We start from the raw sequence: 23924 nt of genomic DNA, 5'->3' as shown, positions 1-23924 counted from the left end.
CATTCTTTCAACATTTCCAGTTTCTATTCTCGATCATGTTTTTATGCCTCTGAGCCCCAAAAAGTTAAGCTCCACTTGCCCAGCTGTTAATTTCACTCTTTTTTTTTTTTTTTTAACCTTATGTATCTCTTTTTATCTTATGTCTCTAATTCCTCTGAGTACAACTTTTCCTAGTCAAAGATACAGCTAAATTTGGACTAAATGGTCTATGGAGTTAATGCTACTGGAAGTGATAGGGTTGTCCAAGAAGTACAATATTTGGGCTTTGGTCTGGAGCAARTCATTCCGTAGCACGGACAGCCAGGCAGCAAAAGGAGGAAGGGGACAAATATGGCCCTGTCACCTTCAGTCGTTTTCCTTTTCTCTGCTGTAAAGCTGAACAATYGGACTTGCTGCTCACAAAGCCATAGCAATCGGGAAGAGTCTTGATGATGCAGGAGGAATGTTTTGCCTTCTTTCAAGAAAGTTCCACAGTGTTTAATTCAGGAGACACASGCCTTTTAAAAAACTAGTCAAGTTTAGGCATATATTGTATGCAGTCATGTCTGCCCACAGTTTATGGTTGAATTAGTAAAACTGTTCCTCATCCTTAGATGAGGGGAAAGACAACAGTGTTTAGATTCCCTGAACACATGTATGGAACYGCTTTATCAGCACAGTGAGAAAATGACACAGGAAAGAACTAGTGACCTAAATACAGATTATTTACGCATTTGCAGTAAATCTGTCACATTTGGAATGGGTTAAAAAAGTCCAAATTCACAGCTGATTATGTGCTTCCTGTTTCCCAAATATGCATGTCAAACCCACCAATATTTTACCCACTACATATGATAATGGACTGTACATGATGTCACCCCTGGTCATCTCTTCAGCTAAGATATTTGATAATCCCATAAAATACTGGAGTTTGAAGCTTATTTTTAAAAAGAAATTTATCTCACAAAACCCTCACAGGCAGCACTTTGAGTTCTTATAGCAATGCTTGTACACACTAAACCGTATACAAATAAGCCCCAGATCCTTGGAATGTGAAATATTTTTTACCATCATAATCACTAATTTAAAAAGAACAAGCATTTGCAGAGCAAGTCAAATGGAAAATATATTTTGATGTTCAAGACCTGTGAAGAAACCCATAGACTGTGAAGCACATACTACAGGAAACCTCTGTTCCCACAGTCAAATCTCACTTTATCTTCTAATCTTTTTAAAAAATGTCAGAAACAGTCCTAAGAACCCCTGCAACTTGCAAACAGCTGTTCCAGAGGCAGAACTTGACGTTCCAGTTAGATTCAACCCATCTGCAATACCCCACTCCATTTGTAACAGATGTTTTTCAAAATCTCTTTAACAAATACATAGAATTCCTGGTGGGCTCTCCTGCATTTTTAGGGTTTAGCTTGAATATAGCAGGCAGTTTTCATTTGTGCAGGAGTTGCTGGGAATGACTAAGGAGTTGTGCTTTTTCTTCTCCTACCCACTTTCCTGCTGGCTACATCTCACATTAGCTCCTCAGGYGGATTCATTAGCAAATTGAAGCATCAGTTAGTTTGCAAATCCTGTGGCCTGAGAAAGCTGCATCCTCTATTGCTACCAACATGTTGGCTGTTTTTGGCTACCAACCATGAGCAACCATGAGCCACCAACCATGAGCAACAGAGCTTGTAGGAAAAGACCCATATGGGCAACTGAAAGATCAACACTCAGATTCCCCTCAACCTCCTGCCATGCAATATAAAGTATTTCATACTTTAATTTAAAAATTGAGTTAAAAAAAAAAAAAGTGTTTTAGTGAGAAGTGGGGGAAAAAGTAGCTCTAACACACAGGGTATTCAAAAACTACTAACAAAAAGAAAAAAAAAACAGCAGAGTATAATCAACTTACAGAGCTTGCTGCTACCAGTAATTAAAACAAATAGCTTAGTGAATATGCTTAGACACACACTGTTTTAAAAAAAAAAAAAAAAATTATAAATAACCACTACCCTTACATTCATATGAAATACATTAAAGTTGGTATTGAAGTTTTAATCATGACTAAAGATTAAGATGAAATTCTTCTTGTATGCCTCAAGATAAAAAATAAGCCTTTACCCTTTTCTGCCATCCATATACCACTGCCTGGCACCAGCAYGTTAGCTCAGAGAAATAACTCACCTTTTCTCAGGAGCAATTGCTCATGTTCTTCTAACTCAAGCTTGAGTTATGAAATAGAACATGTGAGAACAAATTAGACCCCATTAAACCATTTTAAAATTTTAGTACGAGTGCTTTTCTCACTATCCTGAAGATTTTATGTGTCATTGTGCTGTGCTAAGTGACCTACAATCCCTGTAACCTGCAATCTCCAGCCAGCTCCTCAAAAAGAGAAACTGGCCAATGCCACCACAAACRCTACAAGCTGCAACAAGAACCTGCTTCACCTGTAGGAAGTACAATTTAAACTCTGAAAAAAAAATCAATCAAAACCAATTGAATTTACCTTTTAAATTGCTTGTTAGAAACTATTGCGGGGTGGAATATAATGTGCTTCAGCTGCTATCTTACCTTCCTCAAACTGACACATACATGCTTTGATTTCAGAGGCTGCAATAACACCAAAGCGAGCACCTCATTTCCGCGGCACGCTACCAGCCCCGGAGCTACTTTCATCTTTGTTGACCAAACTTCATACAAAATAAACACGCCGCCCGCAGAGCTCCCCTTAAACGGCCGGAGCGCCCGCCCCCGCCGCGCGTAACGGCCGCCGCCCAACGGCCGCCGCCCAACGGCCGCCCCGTCCGCGCGGGGCCCCCACGTCAGCGCGGCCGCCGCCCGCGCCGTGACTCATCCCGCCCCGCCCCGAGCCGGATCCCGGCGCGGGCCGCCCTTCCGCCCGGCGCCGGCGAGCGGCCGCCGCCGTCCCAGGCTGCTCCGCGCCGCTCCCGGCCCGGTTCGGCCCGGCCCGGCCCGGCCCGGCCCGGCGCGCTCCGCCGCCGCTACCGCCCGGTAAGAGCCGCGCGGGGGGCAGGCCGCGCAGCATCCCCGGCCCCGCGGGGCTCCCCGCGCGGGCCCCGCTGCTCCGGGAGGCCCGGCCGCCCCGAGCCTCCCTCGTGCGGCGGCTGGAAGCGAGCAGCACACACACAGACCCACACATCCGTATATACACCCATACGTCCATCCATACGCATGTGTTCTGTTGGCAGGTGGCGGGAGCGGGCGGCACCTCGTGTGTGCRGTGCTTCCCGCTCCCACCCAGCGTGGCGTTGAGGGCACCGGGAGCGCGGAGCTCGCGCGGGCACCAGGCGCGCGGCCCTTGGCGCGAGTTTCACCCCTCCTGCCCGTCCGGGGGCAACAGTCGGCGGTAACGCGGCCCGGCGCTGACACGGGGGCTAGCAAATAAGCCAAGCAAATAAATAAGTCGAGCTGAACAGCTTCCCGCTCTCTCTGCAGCCTGTGACTTCGGGAGGCTCKTGACATAAAGCGGGACGAGCTGGACTGCAAGGAGCCCTGTCACCGGTGCCGCTCTCCGGAGCATCAGCAGCTTTCTGGAGACCGTCCACAGAGCCGGTGAACGTCCCCAAACTTGCCATGGGGCTCGTGTGCTCCACGGGAGACCGTGCGAGGGGCTTCAGGTCGTTGCTGGTGCTGTTGGTGTGTCTGATAGTCCTCGTGTGCCCTGACCGGGACTACTATAGCTTGCTTGGAGTATCCAAAGAAGCCAGCAGCAGGGAAATCAGGCAGGCTTTCAAGAAACTGGCCTTGAAGTTACACCCTGACAAGAACCAGGTAAGTTGCATCTTCAACAGGTCAGTTTCGGGRATTAAACACAAAGGGTCTTTACCTAAAACGTTTCCATGTTGGTTTAAAACATATTTGAAATAATGTAACCACCCAATATAGGGGGGGGTTAGTTCCCATTATCCACTCAGAAAAGGTGTAGAAAGGGTTACACTGGTAATACATTGTTGCACTGAACTTAAGTCACATGAAAATGCTGTAGTAGAAATAAAAGCAAGATCTTTGGATTCTTAATCCTTTTTTTTTTTTTTTTTTTTTTTTTTTTTTTTTTTTAAATAAACAGAAGAACAGTTCATGTCAGTTCCACATTATGTTTTTAGTGATCTAGTGAGTTTGTCTCTCTTTGTTTAACAATTACTTATTGTCCCACTGCTGTGAAGTCGCATCTAAACAGCAAGCAGAGCTGGGCTGTGCTTGGACATTGATCTCCCAGCCCTGGAAAGGATAAAGCAAAAATTTTGGGCCTGCCTAGAATGAGGGAGGGCAATAAGGAGCTGTAGAGTGACTAGAGACTGGGAGCAGTTGAGTCTATTGTGTGGTACCAAAAGGCAATGGAACTTTTTTTTTTTTTTTTTTCATTTTCTCTAAGATTTTCTGAAATAATCATTAATTCACAGTAAATATGAGGGTGCTGATCATCAAATATATGTGCATGGAAAACTGTCCATGTTCCCACACAGGGCACCCTGAAGCCTCAGAAGCACCAGTGTTTTTGCATTTTGGATTTTAACAAGAAAACTTAAAGAGAAAAACATGAGACAAAATCTGTAGTGTGATAAAAAGGAGGTAAATACATGTTTGAAGAAATGAAGCACAGATACCTGGATTACATGCTGAGGAGTCTATTTCTGGAGGCCTCTTCATTCTCCCTTTTTCTAAAAGATGCACAAGATTGTCCATAGATTAACTTGATGGCAACTCAATGCATCCTGAAACAGAGTAGTCAAATGTCAATAAAGTTCGAAATCCCTTGTAGGCATTTTCTGGTTATAATTTCCATATGCTGATACCTTCAAAAATCCCTTTAAAAACTGTCTTTTTGAAACAAATTTTTCAGCAGAAGCTCAGGGGATGGGAGAGAGCTATGGATTTTGCTCAGCACAGTAACGCTTGCATCGGCTCATGCCCAAAACTGCAGTTCAAAATGTGATTGTAGATACTTTGCTATTCTAATACTGAACCTACCTAGAACCAAAACACTGTCCTTAAATAAGTAAGGAGGCTACCACAGTGTAAGATCAGAAGAGGTAGTTCTGTCCTTTCAGCAAAGGTTTTGAAATTGGGATTAAGAAGAAGCAGAAGACATACCCTGAGGAAAGCATTGCTGTAGTTTTATTGGGAGACTACTCCATAATGCAAGCTTCCATCAAGAGACCACAGACATATTTGACAGGCATACAAAAATATTTCCAAGGATTCATTTCTCAGCAGTATATGTACAATACAGTTTATCAGGTACTAACTCTAGTTTTCCTTAAATAGAATGATCCAAATGCACACGAAAATTTTTTGAAAATAAATAGAGCCTATGAAGTACTTAAAGATGAAGATCTACGGAAGAAGTATGATAAATATGGAGAGAAGGGTCTTGAGGATCAGCAGCAGGGTGGGCGTTATGAAAGCTGGAACTTCTACCGCTATGATTTTGGTAAGTTTTGGTGTATGCTTGTGATTTGTTTTAAACAAGAGTAAATGCAATATTCAGATTTATGCCAGTTCTTTCTGCACATTTCTCGTTTACTCTTTTTCAGATTTCTGCRCATTCTATTGTTCTCCTGTTATTATCATTTTCTTTCTGTTGACCCAACTTTTTATTTACTTTTGTAATGGCTATCCCAAGCACATCAACAGTGTAATAATCTGTTTATCTAGCGTTTTTTTCTTCTGTGTACTTCTTTTTATTATGATCACCAAACTTTGGTTTTTTTTTAGGGGTTAAAATTTAAATTCTAATGTTAATGTTTCATCAGTATTCATTTTGACTCTTCAATGCCACAAGACCTTTTTTCTTTATTTTCCATTGATTTTTTTTGTACTTCAAAGTAGTGTGAGGTAGATTTTGCACTCTCAAGCTCATTCTATGTACAGATACTCCATTAGAGATCAATAAAGCTGTAACAGAACATGAATGAAAATATAGCAATGGAATCATATCTAAAATAGTTTWGAGACAAATTATTTACTGTTTGTCTTGTTATTTACTGTTTCTCTTAACAGTTTTTCAGGTAGTTGTAGAAAACAGTCAGGAATGAACTGTTCTTAGTTCAATAGTAATAAATGGTAACTATAGTAGAGCTGAGCATCATAGTTTGAGTGATGTAAGAAAAAACAAGCTGAAATGAAACTTCACTTTGGCAAAACAGGCAAACCTAGCAGGCAAATATATATACATATTTTTTTTCCCTAAATGTTTTGTATTTTTTGGTGTAATCTGATGTAAGATGCCCCAGTGTCTATAAATAAATTAATGCCAGTACAAATTGAAACTAAATCAGCCAGAGGCAACTGTCTTATAAGAGTATGAATTGTCCTAGAACTGCTTGAGCTAAACAGCTAAAAAAAAAAAAAAAAAAAATCTGTCTGAAGTTGCAGGGCTTGACTGACTATCCCTGAGCTTCTATTAAGCACTCATTTGGAGTATATATACCTAGTCTATATACACGTGTGTGTATTATACCATCTATAATATCAAACAAACAAAAAAAAATAGTCTCATCAAATGTGGAAATTAATTTCGTTTGTTATTTATTTGTATTTAATCCTTGAACTCCTCTGGTGAGATAGCATCTCACCATATTARGTATTGTTAAAGATCTGTAGCAGTTGCAGTATAGTATTTTGCTGTTTAATAGTATTTTTTTCATCCCATACTGCTTTGCTTGGGTGCTCAAAGTAGTTGTCCATTTTTTTAAATAACATTCTAGGTAAGACTGCTCAGGTTTATGGAGGCCTGTCCTCCTTACCTTTATTCTATGCGTTTTATTCCAGTGCATACACGTGTTCTGTTAGCGAAAGAATTTGCATCTGGAAGGGCTTTATGATCTACTTCAGATAATCAGAGGCAGAGGGAGGAAGTGAAAGTTTCCAGACATTAAATATAGCTCTGTCTCTGACGTGGGGCCTAGAACTGAAGCTTCTTCATTTTTAATGTCAGCCTCATTTTTAATCTGGCAACTGCTATTCCTTAAACTTTTGCTTTAATACCTCACCTTCTGTATAATTAAACTGTAGCTTGATACAAAGGGATCGTTTAACATCTTTGCTTACCTTGTGATTAATCTACTAAAACACTAGGAGAACTGATGAAAAGTTCTGTAGTGTGAGGTCATGGAACTTCACCTGAGATTAAATGAAGATTACATGTTACCAAATGAATGCACTTTTGTTGTGAAAACTCGCTCTGCCAGCTTCCTGTTGCAAATGAGGTATACTCTCCTCATTCTCTCCTCTAAGCAAGATTAGAGTTTGGTTCTTTATTTTGAGCACCACAAAAATAAAAAACAACTTTTGTTTTTTTTTTTGATAGGCATTTATGATGATGATCCTGAAATTATAACATTGGATAGAGGAGAATTTGGTAAGTTTTAAATGGTTATCTATTTGCCAACATATCAACCCAGAAAAACATTTTTTGTGTGTGTTCTGAGCTGTTTACTAAATATATCTATAACATATCTGTCAAAAATCTGTCAGAAGATCATCTGAGGCAACTAAAACCAAAAAACCTTTGACGCTTCCTGGCAAAAGCCAGGTAGCAAATAGATTGGTACGAACCAATCAAGTTCAAAAGAGATTTTGAGACCTAGTAAGAGGAAATAATTTAAAAATGTGTCCTGTTTATCATCACTCTTTTGCAGTGTCTATTATCACTGTAAGTTTCTGATGAGACAGTTTAGTCAACTGCAATTGATAAATTGCAGTCTAAAAGTACAATTGTCAGAATATACTTTCTATTATATTCGTACTTGTATTTCTGAAGWGAAAATTAGATAATTGTGTCTTGCACAGAGGTTCAAAAAGGTGACACCAGATACTGAAAATCAGGCCTGGAAAGGTAAATTGAGTTCATCCATTCCTTTTTTCTTCTATAAGCTAAGGTTTATATAATTCACATAGAAACTAGAGAGAAATGTCATTATCTTTGTCACGCTCATCTGTTCATACAACTTATGTCCAAAAATGGAGAGACCGAAAGCCAAATAATTCAAGCTGATGTGTGTGTATATTTGTGTTTATATTTAGTAGTAAGCTCAGTTCTTTAGGCTTCCCCGGCTTCTTTAGCAATTATTTTTACTTTATTACCAATGACATTTTTAAGTGTTAGACAGGGAGTTTACATAAAACAGATGGTCTGGTGAAACCCATCAGAAAAGTAAAACAATTATAAGGAAGTGGAACATTTTATTGGGTGTAAGTGGCTTAGTACTTGTATTTTGTTGTTAAGGTAACCAAACTTACGCTATCCAAAATATCAGTGAGATTGATCTGTAAAAGGTCTCTTTTTATGTTTTTTAGCTGTTGGGTTTACAATAGCTAAACTATTATTGAGTAACTGAGTTACTATTATTAACTTATCCAATACATTAAAAAAAAACTAATTCAGCCTTTTCTTTTTTAGGGAGGGTGAGAGGGATGCAATAAAAATGCATTCTAGATAAAGCCACCTTCTAGATGTACTAGATCACTTTTATATGATTTTCTTCTTTCAATCTAGATGCTGCTGTTAACTCTGGGGAACTGTGGTTTGTGAATTTTTACTCGCCCCGCTGTTCCCACTGCCATGAGCTGGCACCTACGGTACGTATGTGCAGCAGGTGAATTCCTGCTGAAAACAGTTCAACAACAGTTTTCACTCGGTGTAAAACTCAACCAGGTGGATTTCCGTGCTGAAGCTGAAACCTAAGRTAGTGATTCAAGATGCCAGGAGTAAAAGAGGCTAATTTTTCAAGATTTTCTTATAGGAAAATTATCTACTTTTTCCTTTTTCCTCCCCACCTCCCCGCAGTGGAGAGAGTTTGCTAAAGAGATGGATGGAGTGATACGCATTGGAGCTGTCAACTGTGGAGATAACAGAATGCTTTGTCGAATAAAAGGGATTAACAGTTATCCAAGCCTGTATATTTTCAAAACTGGAATGGTGAGTAATAAAACTTTACACATTTTCAGAAAGATTGAAATTCAGAAGAATATTTCTTTAAACACTGGTTCARTCATAAATCTTCATACAATGATTATCTTTTCATTTGCCTAACTTGCTTTTAACAATTTAGGTTTTTCTTTTCTTACGTTAGCTTGGTTAAATTGATTCAGGCATTTTCACTTTGATTCAGTTTGTACAGTGGTTAACCTTAAAAATAGATACCTGATTTACAGAATGTTTTTTGTTTTTTTCCAGGTCATTCTACCATGCAGCCTATCAGTTACAACATGTTTTTTTTTTCAGAAGCAATGAGTCTAAGCACTCGAACGGCCTAAATAGTTTAGCACAGTGTTAAAATGGAGTTTTCAGATACAGAGACTAGTCTGTGTTTTGAATCCAAGTAGCATGGCTGTGCACCTAGGGAAACACGGAGCTTGGTTCTGCAAGATTTCTTCTGCAGCAGCAGTGTTACCTGCTCATGCTTTATACCTGCCAGCTGAGAATGAAATAGTAAAGCTGGCGTGGAATACAAATCACCTTTGAATAGTTAGGTACATTTTGACAGTGATAAGCTCCGAGAGGTTGAAACAGAGATTGTGCAAACACCAAGTGGACTGATTCAAGCAATTTTATATTTATTTAAATCGAAGTATAATTAATGGGAGTTGGCGTTTCTAAGGCTTCATTATCCTTGTGTTGCTGGACTTGGGAAGGAGACTGCATGTTACAAAATTCAACTGAAGATTAAATTCCAAACATTCCACTGTGGGAGGGAGAGGACAGTTCAAGCTAGGGTTTTTTTTGGGTGGGGAGTCCTGCAGTGCATAAATGCTCATATTAGCAACATTAGTATATTCTATGCATTTTATAAATACTATTTTTTGTCTTTTGTAGCAACCTATGAAATATTATGGGGACAGGTCAAAAGAGAGTTTAAAGAACTTTGCTATGCAATATGTTACAAGCACCGTCACTGAGTTATGGGCAGGTAATATTATTATAATGTGCTCTGTTTTATTTTTTTTTTTTTTCATAGTTATATTTAGATATATGAAACCAGTTAAAAATTGTTTTATTCTCTAGGAAACTTTGTTAATGCCATTGAAACTTCATTTGCTTCCGGTGTTGGCTGGCTGATCACCTTCTGTGCTGAACGTGGAGGTAGGTGTATTATGTACCCTTCAAGTWAGGCAAGCAGGAAGCTAATGCTTCTGTTAATAATGGCACAATTCCTCTTGAAGAAAGTTCATAAAGATCTTATGAGACAGTATAAGGTACCCACAGTGCCTGGGCTGTGGGTCAGAAAAGTTCTGTTTTAGAAGCAGTTTGGCCAAAGGGCCTAAATGGAAAGATTATCCTGTTGGGCTTTGCTAACATCGCCCAAGCCATTAAAATGGCACAGAAGCTTAATGCCCTCGGGAAGCAAAGGGGCAGAAGAGGCTTCTGACTTCAGTGWCATCTCGGCTCAACTAACCAATATTGCACAGGTGCAACATGTCTTGCCGTGAGACCTAGGTAGCAGAAGTAATGCATTTCCCCCACAGAACAGCAAAATTGGCTGGATATCTCTCAAAACTACTAGTAAAAAATCCCTTTTTGTAAGGTGGTTTTATGTCTGATGGCCAGTCAGAACCTGGTGCTCACTTAGTTTGTAAAAATGAGCCCAGAGTTCATTTAGTTGTTGAACTTAGGTTTTTTGTTTGGTTGTTTTTTTGCTCCTGATAGGCCAATATACGTCAGAGCAGACAACTTTYGGCCCCATAAAGTTTCTAGAAGAAATGAATTTACGTAGTAGTTAGACCTTTAATAATGTTACCTAAACTGTTAAATAGCTATTAGATAAACTGGATGTATATTTTCCACATAGACAATCTAATACAGCAATCAAAAACAATGATTTTATGACTTTCCACATACTATTTTATGATTTTTAGTATTACAATACAAAGATATGTATAGTATATCTGTGTATATACCTACAACACCTGTGCTCAAATGTTAAAATTGTGACAGTTTTGCCTACTAAATGTGGTAAAGTTCCTTTACCTACCTCATACCATACCTCAGCTGGTAGAGCTGAGGAAATTTGCTACACCTTTGACAAATAGAGATTTCTCCGTCTTAGGTAGAGACCTTTGTTCTGTAAATGGCCACAGTTCCAGTCCCGGATTTACATTTGYYCATTATTTGATTTCCAGTTGTAACYCTTTARTATTCCTTAAGACCATTAATCCTAAGTTTAAGTGACTCTTTTACCTCTTTCTGTTTCTGAAAATATTTGTATCAAAGTAACTGTTCAGCCTCTGTCTGGATGGGTATTAAGAACATCTGATGTGTTTACTATAGTGCCTAATTATTATTTGAAACACAGGAAGTCTATATTTCCATTGAAATCTCATTCAGTATACAGTATGTAGAGGAATTTTTTGTTTTAATTGATTCATGTAAGAAGACATTTTAGAGGTCAGTCTTAGCAAAGAAAATATTTTTAAATGGCAGTCTGTGTTGATGAAGGAGTGGAATAATTCTCCAGCAGTTTTTACTTTAGATATCAATCAAGTGCTGATTACCAGACCTCACTACTTTGGGTAACTGAAGTGCTGGATAGACAGCCAGGAAGCACATCCTTTGCAATGGTTACTTCTATAGGGAGGAAGGGGGCAATTCTAAAAAAAGAGTAGGCTAAGAGAATTARTAATTTGATGTTTTATGTTTGGAATAAAATATTTTTGTTTTGCAGATTGTTTGAGCCACCAAACACGCCTTAAGCTTGCTGGCATGTTGGTAAGCAGTTTCACTTGAAAGTATTACATGTTTTATTGAAAGTGAAGTAAAAGAAGTGAAAGCATGAAATTGTAATGGAAATCTCTCACTGACCTTGGTGGAACCAAGACTTCACCCATCAGCTTTTGGACATGCCAAATGTTTTTTATTAATAGCTATGGAAATGACACCAAATATTTAATATTTTTTTAATATAGATGAATTAATACTAATTGTTGAGTTACAATATGAAATATCCTTCCATTTTCTAAACGTGGCATGTAATTGCTTATATTGAATTTTCAGAAGTACTTCTGAACCTGAATTTGAAAATACTGGTTTTTGTTTTTTTTGCTGTTTTATTACAGGAAGGTCTTGTCAATGTAGGCTGGATGGACTGTGGCACCCAGGGTGAGCTTTGTGATAACTTAGATATCTCATCTAGCACTACAGCATACTTTCCACCTGGAGCCACCTTAAATAACAAAGAGAAAGGAGGTGTCTTGGTACGAGTTGCTTCTAAACAGTTCTATATTTACATAAAATGGGGTGATGGCAATGACACTGATAGATATCTATTCAGCTTTTTATAGATGTTAGGGGGTTGTTGTTGTTTTGTCCTTAGCTTCTATACATGGCTTTGCATTTACCTCCCTCTCATTTTCTAAGGCAGGGGTCCCCAGTGCTGCCCCCAGCCTGTTGAGGAGCTGCTGGGTGAACCGAGCMCAGGCAGCAGCAGCCTGTGGGCTCTGGGAGTGCCGAGGGTGGGATGAGCTTTGTGCCAAGCCCAAGAAAATCTAGTCCTAAAGCTAACCTGCTATTCTGGGCAGGCCTGGGAGTTCGCCATGCGCCTGCAAAGCTCATTCCAGAAAGAACATGTCCCGAGTATCACAACTTTGAGAAATACCCTGACATCTGGGTGATAAAGCACTCCTACGCTGTCTGTTGATATGGACTCTATTATTCCTCTTTATTCTGTTATTGCAACCTCCTCCTACATTTGTATGATAGTTTCAACTTAAATTTCACAGTCTGAAGCATGGCTTGTTCCTTCCTTGTCACTACTGTCATCCATATCCTTCAAAGAAAAAGATAAAACTTGCAAAATACATGCTTTCAATCTTTTAACCCACCAACTTTCAGCTACTGATCCCTATTCATTCCTGATTTTTACATGTTAGGGAAATTTAGGAATCTGTGTAATGCATATAGATAAGGCCTGTAAAACTGAGTTTGTTGAACTTGATCTGAGGCTTGATTTTGTCAGACTTGAGTCCTAGAAATAAGTCTCAAAATATACTATTTTAAGTTTAGTATTACGGGAAAACAAGCTCAAAAGTATTCTGAGAATAATGTTTGTGAAAATCTGTATATGAAAAACTCATCAAATACTATGTTATTAACTGTACTCTTCAGCTGATGGAAAGGAACTAATCAGAATAATTCCTCTGACACTTTGAATGCTTGTCGTCAGCAATCAGGTTGATGTTTTTATTACTTATAATAATCAGAGCTTGACTTTCCTTCCTAGTTTCTTAACTCCTTGGATGCCAGAGAAATATATCAAGAAGTAATGAAACACCTGCCAGATTTTGAACTCATCTCTGCAGCATCATTAGAGGTAAGTTTTTAAAAATGTGTTTATTTGCCTCTAAATCATATATTTTTATATTTAATATATTTTTATATTTTACATCAATTATTACTTTTGTGTTTCCAAATTCTGGTCTTACAGCAACCTAGTATTTCTCTAGCTGTCAGTGATTTTTTTCTCTAGCCAAAATTGCTTAACACTGCTTTTGTATTTTAGCACAAGAACAAAAGTAGGGAGATTTATTTATATATTTTGGTGAATTTTTAGTATTCAGTAATATAAGAAAGAAAAAATCATTTGTGTGCTTATGTTAAGTATGGACTGAATTTCATCCACCTAGACTGGCCTAGTATTTTTTCATTATATTGAAAGTCATAAAAGTGTGTCATGTCTTGGGGAAAAACATAAGGACAACTCTCAGGAGTCCCTGAAGGGCTGGCATTTAGCAGTTTGATCTGCAGTAAAAAAAGTAAATGGAAACTAAACGGAAACAAGGGTGAGTGTGCCATGCGGCCAGTTGGTTTTCAGATTTTGACTTTTCACTATATATGATACAAAATTTAGGTGAGTGACTATATAGTGAAAGAATTTTTATTGATTAGGAAAGAGTTGCTTAAATATCAGGTGAATAATTGGTCATTTTCCTTTCCAAGATTAATAGGAATTCAAAAATTGTTAAAAAWCAGAAGTAACTTTTTTCTTTATCTTTTTTCCCTCCCCATTCTAAGGACCGTTTGGCTCACCATCGGTGGTTGATTTTCTTCCAATTTGGAAATGATGACAAATCAAGTATACAAGAATTTAAAAAACTAAGCTTTCTACTTAAAGAGGAACATATCCAGGTGCGTTCAGAAAAYAAGTCACTAGGTTGTTCCTTATTATTAGACATTCTTGCCACTAGATTTTGTAAGGGATACGGTCTGCTCTGGTARTCTCATGTAACGTTTTTAATTTAAAGCTGTCCGTAATTTTTGAGTAAAGTAGTAAGTTGAGTTTTCCTCAAACATGATGATAAGATTTTGTCCTAAGGGCTTTATTATTTATAAAAGGCTGCTACTTCTCCACTTTTTTACCTCTTGGCTGTAAATGAATCCTAACGTGCTCTCTTGTTGAACAGGTTGGCAAGTTTGACTGTGTTTCCTCACCAACCATCTGCAATAAACTGTATGTCTACCAGCCCTCTCTGGCAGTCTTCAAAGGAAAAGGAACTGACGATTACGAAATTCATCATGGTAAGGATGGGGCACGAGACACTTTCTCTTGACAAGGTTCTGATTTTCCAGCCTGTGAAGTATTAGAAATGCAGYTTGCAAGACACTAAAGCAAAAATCTCAGTATAAGAAGAAGGGAGAAAAGGATGCTTGGATTGCATTTTGTCCTGAATGAAACATTTCTTTGGCTAATGCCAGTTGAACATCCAGGTCAATATTTAGCTAAATAGCAAGCAAGGCCTAGAGACAGTATCTATACTATAGATTAGTATAGTGTGTATACATAGATCTAGACTATCGATATAGCCTCAGGCACTTGCAGGCAGTCTTCCTGAATGAGGGTGAAACGATACCTACTCTATGGCAGCAGGCCTAGCTTAACAGTCACTCCCACTGCTGTCAGTGCATTTTGAATAAGACTTCTCAGAGGGAAAAATAAACTTTCCTTTCTTCATTGTCCTTTTAAAGGAAAGAAGATCCTCTACGACATCGTTGCATTTGCCAAAGAGAGTGTAAACTCTCATGTTATCACTTTGGGGCCTCAGAATTTTCCTGACAAAGAGAAGGAACCCTGGCTTGTGGATTTCTTTGCACCAGTAAGTATTTAATGTTTGCATTTCTCTGTATCTGAAAATTGTTATGCAACATTGTGGCAAAATACTAGCAACGTCTTGAAAGTCTCCTTCTGTATMATGACACAATACTGTGATTTTTCAGTTCTTGATGGGGTAGTTCCTACATTGTTGTAYGATTTTTGTCTTTAGAGGAATGTAATCATTAAGGCAACATACTATTCATCACAACCAACTCACATTCTCCAAGAGCCAACTGCAGAGAAAGCAAATGCGCTTACCTGTATTTCATTTTTCAGTGGTGTCCTCCTTGTCGAGCTCTGTTGCCAGAACTGAGAAAAGCATCAAAACATCTTTATGGTCAACTTAAATTTGGAACATTAGACTGTACTGTGCATGAAGGGCTTTGCAACATGGTAAGCCTGACAGAGTTTAAAAAGTTATTTCAAAGACTTTTGCTTTCTTACATTTCTTGAGGTTTGTTTGTTTGTTTTAGTGACAATAACAGAACCAGGAGGTTTTTGTGAAGGCATTAACTATGCAATTTCTACAGATAATATAAAAATGCAAAATATAGGTTGCATTTTAATCTTATAGTGCTTTTGGAACACTGGAAATGGTCAGAATTTATTTCTTTTTTAAGATAAAAATACATTAAAGCAGAAGAAAACAAGCAGACCCAGAACGTTTTTTTTTCTAATCTACAAATTAATGTATTTATATTGATCTAATACCTTTTGAACATGTCAGCAATCAACTTTTTTTGGTTTACGCAGAGACTTTGATTTTTATTTTGTAAGGCTTAAGAAAAGGGGTTTCTGTAATTGTGGAGCATGACAAAAGTAGTGCTGGGTGTTTTTTATATCTGTGGTTTCTGAATATAATTGGTATTTTTGCTGTAGGGCTTTGGAGTGTGTCCAAGCACCTCTCTCCGTGTAGCTGTGAGCAACTGTACGTTACAATGCGGGCACACTAGCAGTACCGAGCCCCCAATGCCAACAACAGCTAAAAGAAAGTACAGGGCACCTAATCTTTCCTTGCAATTCTGTCTCTCTTGTTAGCATAACATTCGAGCTTATCCGACAACAGTTGTGTTCAACCAGTCCGATGTTCACGAATATGAAGGACATCATTCTGCTGAGCAGATCTTGGAGTTTATAGAGGTATGTGAATTACAGCTTGTGTTGCAGTCATGTCACTCATGTCCACAGACATGTTCTTTAGATGCAAAGTATTCTAATTTTTTTTAATTAATTATAGTAACCAGATAAGGAGTGATGAAATCTTCATGCAATTTCTTTGATATAAGTGTGTATCTATAACTGCCTTTCCTTTAGGATCTTAGGAATCCATCAGTGGTCTCCCTAACACCAGAGACATTTGTTGAATTAGTTAAGAGAAGAAAAAGAGAGGAAACCTGGATGGTGGATTTCTATGCTCCATGGTGTGGGCCTTGCCAGGCTCTGATGCCAGAATGGAAAAAAATGGCCAGGGTAAATAGCACTCAAATGTGGTGGGTTTTTTTGTTTGTTTGGGTGGTTTTTTTTTTTCCTGCTTTTGCATCTTGTTAATTCAAATCATTGAGACTGTACACCTAGTGTCTGAGAACTCTTGTTGAAATACCAGTGATTCATGTTTACAAAATAAGGAATTCCTACATGACAGTTCTGTAKTGTTACCAGTGCAGAGGAGTTGAGTCGGTCCTTCTTTAAGGATCAGTACATTGATATGAAAATCCAGTTGTTTTTATTGATACAAAAGAGTTTTCTCATTTTCCTCTTCACTAAGAAGTGAGGGAATTCCCTCAAGCTTCTCTTGAAGCTTAATTAGAACTTCACTTCTGGAATATTACTGAAATTATGATATAATTGATTAGCATATTTGATTACATTTTTTCATCTTTATTTTTTAGATGTTAATTGGATTGATCAATGTAGGGAGTGTGGATTGTCAAAGATACTATTCTTTTTGTCAACAAGAAGGTATTCGAGGATATCCTGAAATAAGACTCTTTCCTCAAAAGTCAAACACAGCTCAACAATATTAGTAAGTAGTGTACGTTTGGAAGATGTTACGATGTAGAACAAAATAAATTTACATGTTTTACTCTATATAAAAGGTTGGAAAAGTAGTATCTTTGTGTTTGTGACCTAATGTCTTAGACATTGACTTTATTACTTTGGACACTTCATCATTTTTCAATTGATTTAAGTTCAACTGCCTCAGGAACCTTGAACTCAACATAGTGCTAAATAGCAGTTTCTGTAGCATTCATCAGGGACCTGTTTGCTTTTATTTGGTTCTTCCAGATGCAGTTTTGTATTAAAAGTAGAATTTTTTCCTTCAGTGCAAACAAATGATTTAGGAGATAGATGTTTACCACTCAAGCAAGCATGAGTCATGATTTCTTTTCCTTTGAAAATATGCCAAGATATAATTTGAAAATTTCTCTTAAAATAAAAYCAACAACAGCTTTCAGGTCATATTTTGACTAGATACTTCTATAGTTGAAAGTAAAAATTTTTACMATGTGGTAAATTAGTAGATCTAAATCCCTAATTAATATCTGCCATGGGAATTTCAAGCTAAAAAATGTTCTGAAAGTCCAAATAATGAATCAGAGTAGCTATTTTCCCTTGTGTTTTGTTTTATTCCCACTGTCAAGTTGAAGAAAGTATAAAGAATGCTGTAATCAATGAGTGTCAGTCAGAAAATATACTAAAACATTTCAGTATCATTCTCATGTTGAATAGACCTTACAATAGCTGGAGCTCAAAGATCCCTAAGTCAAAATACTTTTAGCTATCAAAGTTAGAGTTTTGCAATCTCTTAATATAGAATTTTGTTTTCTTCTACTCCTTAATTCTGTGTCTTTGAAAAAGTGAGAGTGTTACTTGTTCTGACTTGAAAATAAAGACAGTTTCTCCAACCAGGTGAAACAACATAAAATAAATGCATTTAAATTTGTTATTTCTTGCCTCATCATACCAAACCATACTGCCATATCAGCTGTTTTACAGAGGTTTTTGGTTGTTTGATTTTCTCCCTAAAAACCCAATTCAAACCTGCTGTCTAACTGGGTTGTTGCATTTTGTTCTTTTTGTAGCAGCTACAATGGTTGGCACAGAGATTCGTATTCAATGAGAGCCTGGGCACTGGGGTGAGTTCCTGCATTAAACTTTGCTCATAGTTGCTCACATGATTTCCTTGCTAAGAGGAATTAATCCAAAGGCTGTCTCCTTAAGGATTAGAAACATGCGGTGTACCTGTTATTTAATGTAGGATCTGTTAAGGAGTCCAATTTTTTTAAAAACAAACTATAAAATTGTGGAGAAATAGCCAACTTCTTAGCTCATTTTCTGAAGATCTGTTTATTATTTAGTCCACCATTTTTAAAAAGGATCTAGTTTATACTACAAAATGTAAAGCCAAAATGCCCCAAATACTAATAATTCTCCTTGATTTCAGAAAAAAAAATCTAGGCCTGCAATGAAATTTGGGTATGTTTAAAGTTTTGAATGCATTGTGACTGCTTTTCCTCCTTTCCATAGGTATTTACCCCAAGTTTCTGTAGACCTTACTCCTCAGACTTTCATAGAAAAAGTTTTGAATGGAAAAGATCACTGGGTCATTGACTTTTATGCTCCTTGGTGTGGACCTTGCCARAATTTTGCTCCTGAATTTGAGATGCTTGCAAGGGTAGGTTGTAACTCTATTAGTGGATTGCTGCTTTGGAATCATAAAGCACTGTRATACAGAGCTGGTGTAGGTGATCCTGTGTATTTCCTAGCAGTCAGTCAGAAATCACATACCCCTATCTACATGACAGAGCTTTAATATTTCAATTTGTAAATGCCTAACTCATTTTGTTATGCATTTCACCATGATTTTGAWGTTTTGCGACCTAATCATTAACTCATCTTTAGTTTGTACTTCATCCTTGTGGTAGGCGAGTGTTGTTCTTACCTTTTGGCAAAAAACTTACAGAATATCACTCTCAGAAGTGGTGAGAGCAAGGACATTTCRTTTTTAGACAACTTTATTTCTTATTTTCACATAATCTGCTGTAATTCCATAATAGACACATCGAAATCCACAATAGCCAATGCCAGTCACAATTTCAAAGCAGCTGAGATATGGGAGCCTCTTCCTCACTGAAACTCAACATCTGCCAGTCAGTCTTTGCTAGTTTATGTAGGCCCTTGCAGAGATGCACGCACCTAGGCCCTCTTTTGAGAGGGACTGCAGCTTAGGATGGGCTCACGGGTACCGCTCTGGCGCGGTGTGCTCCAGAGCCAACYCTAGGGCTCTGCGGGGCACCCGGTTATTTCCAATGCAATGTTAATACTTTGAGAAGCCAGTGAAGGATTGCTCTGAATTACTTCAAACTACTTCTTTGCTGTTTATTTTTGGCTGCAAGCTTGTTTATTCAAGTTACTTGATTATGGTCAGCCATGCAAACGTGGAGTCTCTTCCTAATAATCCTGTTTCTTTTCAGACCATGAAAGGAAAAGTAAAAGCTGGGAAAGTAGACTGCCAGGCGTACGGCCACACCTGCCAGAGTGCTGATATCCGGGCCTACCCGACCGTCAAGTTTTACCCCTACCAAGGATCAAAGGTAAAGAGTCTCCTTTGTGTAGAGCAGGGAGGTGCTGCTCTTGCTGGGTGGGTTTCATTTCGCACTGAAAGCTTACACAGAAGGGGTTTCTGCTAAGTATGTTATGTAGATGCTAACCTCAGGAGCTAAATTGTTAGAGCTGATTTCAGGAGCATAGTCTAAAGAGTAGRACAATGGTACAGTAATACTGTTTTACCAAAGAAGTAGAATTTAAAATTAATCATACAGTAAAAATGTGGACTTAACAGGAACCAAATTCAAATTTTGCAGGAATCTCATGTGCTAAAATGTTTTTAGACATCACCAGCAACTACAAATTCATTTTGGCTCTAGAAAAAYATTCTTTTCACATGAAACACTTCACTGCGTTTTTGACTTCAATTTTTTGTTTTGTAATAAGCAATATTTAAGCAAAGCATTTGTGCTATCACACCAAAAAGACAAACCTTATCAAAATATTTCAATTTTAAATGAGCCTGTGTTGAAATCAGCATATTCCCCGTTTACAATATGCAGGTAGTTCTAGATCACTGTCATTCTTGTAAAACAATTGATACTACTAAATTGTCTTAAGTAACTAAGTAACCTTTTTGATTGTATTAATGCTGAAGCAAAAACATTGAGTGCACTCTAATAATTAAGTCTTTCCAATCTACTTTTTATTTAATATTTTCTGGGAAATATTAATATCCAAATCCAGAAATTCTCACAAAATTCCTTGCTATTTAATGCAATTTTTTTCTTCCTATGGTGGTAAGAATAATGCCTTTTCTGATCATAKATTAGCAACCCACAATAACACATTTGATGAATGTGAATTATAAGGTAATTAACATGGTTATCTACAGGAAATACTTAATTGAATAAGTGTGATGGAATTGCAACTAATTACTTCAGGTATCATTAATTTTAATGTAAAAATTAATGTAAAAATTAATTTTAATGTAAAAATTAATGTAAAAATTTATGTAGTTCTGAAAGCCAATAGCAGTTCTTGCTATATATAAAGAGAATTAGTACTGTGGAAATGGAGACAAAAAATGAATGTTAAGTCAACTTACCACCTCTTCTGTCTTCTGGCATTTCTCCTGAATTATATCTGAAAATAAGCATATTGTTTTCTATTCAGTGGATAGCACAGATAATAAACTACTCACATTAATGTTGTTATTTTCAAGAAAAATGTTTTTGGGGAACTTGTGGACAGCAGAGATGCGAAAGTCATTGCCAACCTTCTGAATGAAAAGTTAGAAGCTATTCAAAGTAAACGAAAGAAATCTAGAAATAAGGTAAGAATTCTTTTTCTTTGGTATTCTGCAAAGACCAATATTAATGTAAAGAACAGCCATTTAAAGCACTGTAAGCCTTTGCTCTTTATGAAATATTAAATGCATCTTCCAACACTTACCATGTAGGCCTTATTTTAAGTCTTGTTTTGGCTCCTTGTCAAACCCAAGACTTAGCAGAGCTTGGTGCAGCTAAAACACCAGTTTTGGCAAGACTTAACAAAATTTATAGATGACCCTGAGAGGGTTGCAATGTGGAAGAATATGGCTGAGATGCACTGCACCTTAGACTGAGCTTAGTAATCAGGCAGCAAAAGAGAGAGGTATAGACTRTAATTGTCATGTTTTCTTACAAAGAAGGTATTCATAGACAGCCGTTACTTAYATTGAATTCAATTTAAGAAATGCTTCACCAACTGTTAAAGTAATACTACAAGAAATTTAAAATTTATGTTCTTTCAGCTTAACTTTTAATTCTGATTTTCTTATAACCAGGATGAGCTCTGAGCGGTACTGGAGTTGGATGAGATTCAAAATACTCTGAAACTGTGAATATAGAAGATACCATGCGGAGAACGGAGCGTTAGGTTACATTGATGACAGGACAAAGACACAAAGACTAGTTTGACTCTGGGGCATTCGCGACGGCCTGTACAAATTCTACAAAACTGCAGGGAAAGAAGCGTTCGGTTTCAGTGGAGGCTTTGGAAGCACCTGCAGATGAACCCTGTGTGTCCCTCTCCTGATATAGCGACCGTCTTCCTGTTCAAGCATTGGGGTGACCAGATCGAGGACTGAGGTATCCCTCTTGCTACCCCTTCAGGACCTTATTTTGTTCTGTCCTTTTCCAAACACTTTTCAATGTGGCTCTCAGCCTGTGGCTGAATATGCATCCAMGTGCTCTGCAATGCAGAAACACAGCGAGGGATTGTCTATTTGAGAGACAAAACGCTTTCACCTGATAATAATTCTGCTTGGGGCTTGTGGTATCGTCTAGTCAACGGCTAAGAACTAAAACCAACAGCTGGCAGCAGGATTGGATTRTTCAATTGCATTGCTCCTGCCCTGAAAAATATGTCTATATTGTAGCACTGGTGAAGGGGCCAGGAWGAGTAGAATTTGAAGAGCTTCTCTTGGTTGCTCAGTCTTTTTGTTTGTTTGTTTTTTAAATCAGCAAAATAAATCAAGGACTAGACCCTCACTGTATTCTTGAATTTCAAAGTTTAAGTTGTGTCACAGAAGCATCAGTCTAAGACTTATTATTCTTCAGTGTCTTTTTAAGGAAGAATATATTCTGTGGACATATTTAACTTCTCTTGGTTTTGTACTTTTGCTTTATCCTCAGAGAGGTTTTATTTTGAAAACATCTTTTGGCCAGTAAAATAGGAAGTGCCTTTTGTCATTTAATAACAGACACTACATTACAATGTCTCCTCATATACCTTAATGTAATGACCACTCTCTAGGGTAATGTTTTTCGTAGCTTCTCAATAGACAAGTGTGTGGCATTTACTGAAGACAACTCTGTGCTGCATGTGGAACTTCTACTTCAAAAAAAATTTTTTTTTCCAATAAAAGGCTGCTGCAAATTTGTCAAACGGACTCCTCTCCCTCCTCTCCCTGGGTTTATGCTCTGACATAGGTAATCACCAGAACATGCATTTTAAAAGATTCCTAAATACACCTCAAGCAATTGATTTCTGAAGGCAGAGAAAAATAAAATCTTGTCACATTGAAAAAAAGAGAGGGAAAAGAAGATAYTGCAGCTGCAACATTGCAAGGTGTTGCAGCTGTCAGGGAGCTGAAGAGAAGCAAGTAGATCCTTCCATGCAAATCAAACCTYACCCATGGTCTAAAAGCAAAGCCTGTTCACTTGTGACTTCAATGCAAGTTCTTGTTGGGTGGGTGAGCTTGGTGAATGATGGCACGGGMAGTTACTGATGGATCCTTCTCTTAAGGCAGCGCTCTCCTCAGTAACTACAGCCACTTTGTTGGATTTGCTGTTATTTGATCACTGCTACACTACACGTGGAAGGATTTCACTGTTCCTGGTAGGTGCCACAGGGAGGTGCCCGGCCAGCCACAATGTGAGCGACCTTGTGGCAGCTCTTTATTTTCTCAGACTTTCTCTTAAAGAAAATAGAGGGGCCACTCACAGAACCAGAGCTGGAGGGAGCCCCTTTTCCGCAGTCGCTGCTGCCGGGCTGAGGCCCAGGTGGAGCCGCGAGTTGTTGGGCCGAGGCAGGGCCTGGCGCGGCTCCCGGGGGCTGCAACGTCACCCCCACAGCTGCTCCCCAAGGGCAGCAGCCACTTTCTGCCACCCTCTCCCCTTCCTGTTTCCAATCTGTAGGAGGGACTAGTTTGGCAGTGGCTGGGAGCAGCTTCCCGGGGATGGAAGCTGTCAGAGCCAGGCGCTCCCGCCACTGTTCCCAGTCTCAAAGCGCCCCAAGCCCATCCTGGCCCCGCACATCYGCCCCGCGCACCAAAGTGCTCATCCCCTCTCTGCAAGCCAGGGCCCGAGGCTGCACTACATAAATATGTATGTGCATTTTACAGAAGAGATCCAATTCCTATGGGATGCTGAAGCTGCCTCTGTTTGCTCAGTCAAGAGTAAAGGTGCTCCATCCTAAACAGCAGAGCAGAACGCTGCTATCCACTRCATCACAACCCAGCACGTCCATAAACCCTTTCCTGCAGGGTGCAGCATCTCCRCGCACAATTTCCCCCCGTTATTGACAGTAAGGCACAAACATGGAGTATCACATGTCAGCAAAGTGTAGGCCAGGCTTATCTTAAATCATGGTATACATTCCTTACTCTATCAAAAGATCTCAACCTTTTAAATCAGAACAAACATTTAGAATATCACTTAAGTAAGGAACAGTAGCTGGATTATGAAGTGAAAAGGCTCCTGCTCCTACGCAGAGGGCTTGCGGGGGCACCTGCACATCCCCCCA

At 38.5% G+C, this 23924-nt stretch overlaps 2 protein-coding genes across 2 annotated transcripts in view; one reads left to right on the top strand and one right to left on the bottom strand.

Moving 5' to 3' along the window:
* The window catches only part of PDE1A (phosphodiesterase 1A), a 165876-nt gene extending 163217 nt beyond the window's left edge, over positions 1 to 2659 (bottom strand). Inside the window, exon 1 of the mRNA XM_026052083.1 lies at positions 2551 to 2659. The gene's annotated coding sequence lies outside the window, so the exon portion shown is untranslated. The remainder of the gene's footprint in view (positions 1 to 2550) is intronic.
* A 294-nt stretch (positions 2660 to 2953) lies between these two features.
* Positions 2954 to 22532, top strand: DNAJC10 (DnaJ heat shock protein family (Hsp40) member C10). Its single transcript, XM_026052077.1, has 23 exons — positions 2954 to 2991; positions 3436 to 3771; positions 5266 to 5431; positions 7310 to 7360; positions 8498 to 8580; positions 8789 to 8920; positions 9818 to 9911; positions 10007 to 10084; positions 11664 to 11707; positions 12055 to 12192; positions 13218 to 13307; positions 14009 to 14122; positions 14398 to 14512; positions 14960 to 15087; positions 15363 to 15479; positions 16125 to 16226; positions 16401 to 16556; positions 16976 to 17109; positions 18170 to 18223; positions 18615 to 18762; positions 19562 to 19681; positions 20860 to 20970; positions 21463 to 22532. The coding sequence occupies exons 2-23, from the start codon at positions 3574 to 3576 to the stop codon at positions 21472 to 21474; spliced, it is 2385 nt and encodes a 794-aa protein (XP_025907862.1). The 5' UTR covers positions 2954 to 2991; positions 3436 to 3573; the 3' UTR covers positions 21475 to 22532.
* Positions 22533 to 23924: the final 1392 nt, after the last annotated feature.

This window comes from Nothoprocta perdicaria, unplaced genomic scaffold (genome assembly GCF_003342845.1).
Source record: "Nothoprocta perdicaria isolate Ctin4 unplaced genomic scaffold, notPer1 scaffold_83, whole genome shotgun sequence".
In the NCBI taxonomy this organism is placed as follows: domain Eukaryota; kingdom Metazoa; phylum Chordata; class Aves; order Tinamiformes; family Tinamidae; genus Nothoprocta; species Nothoprocta perdicaria.
This window is presented reverse-complemented; position numbering and strand designations above follow the sequence as displayed.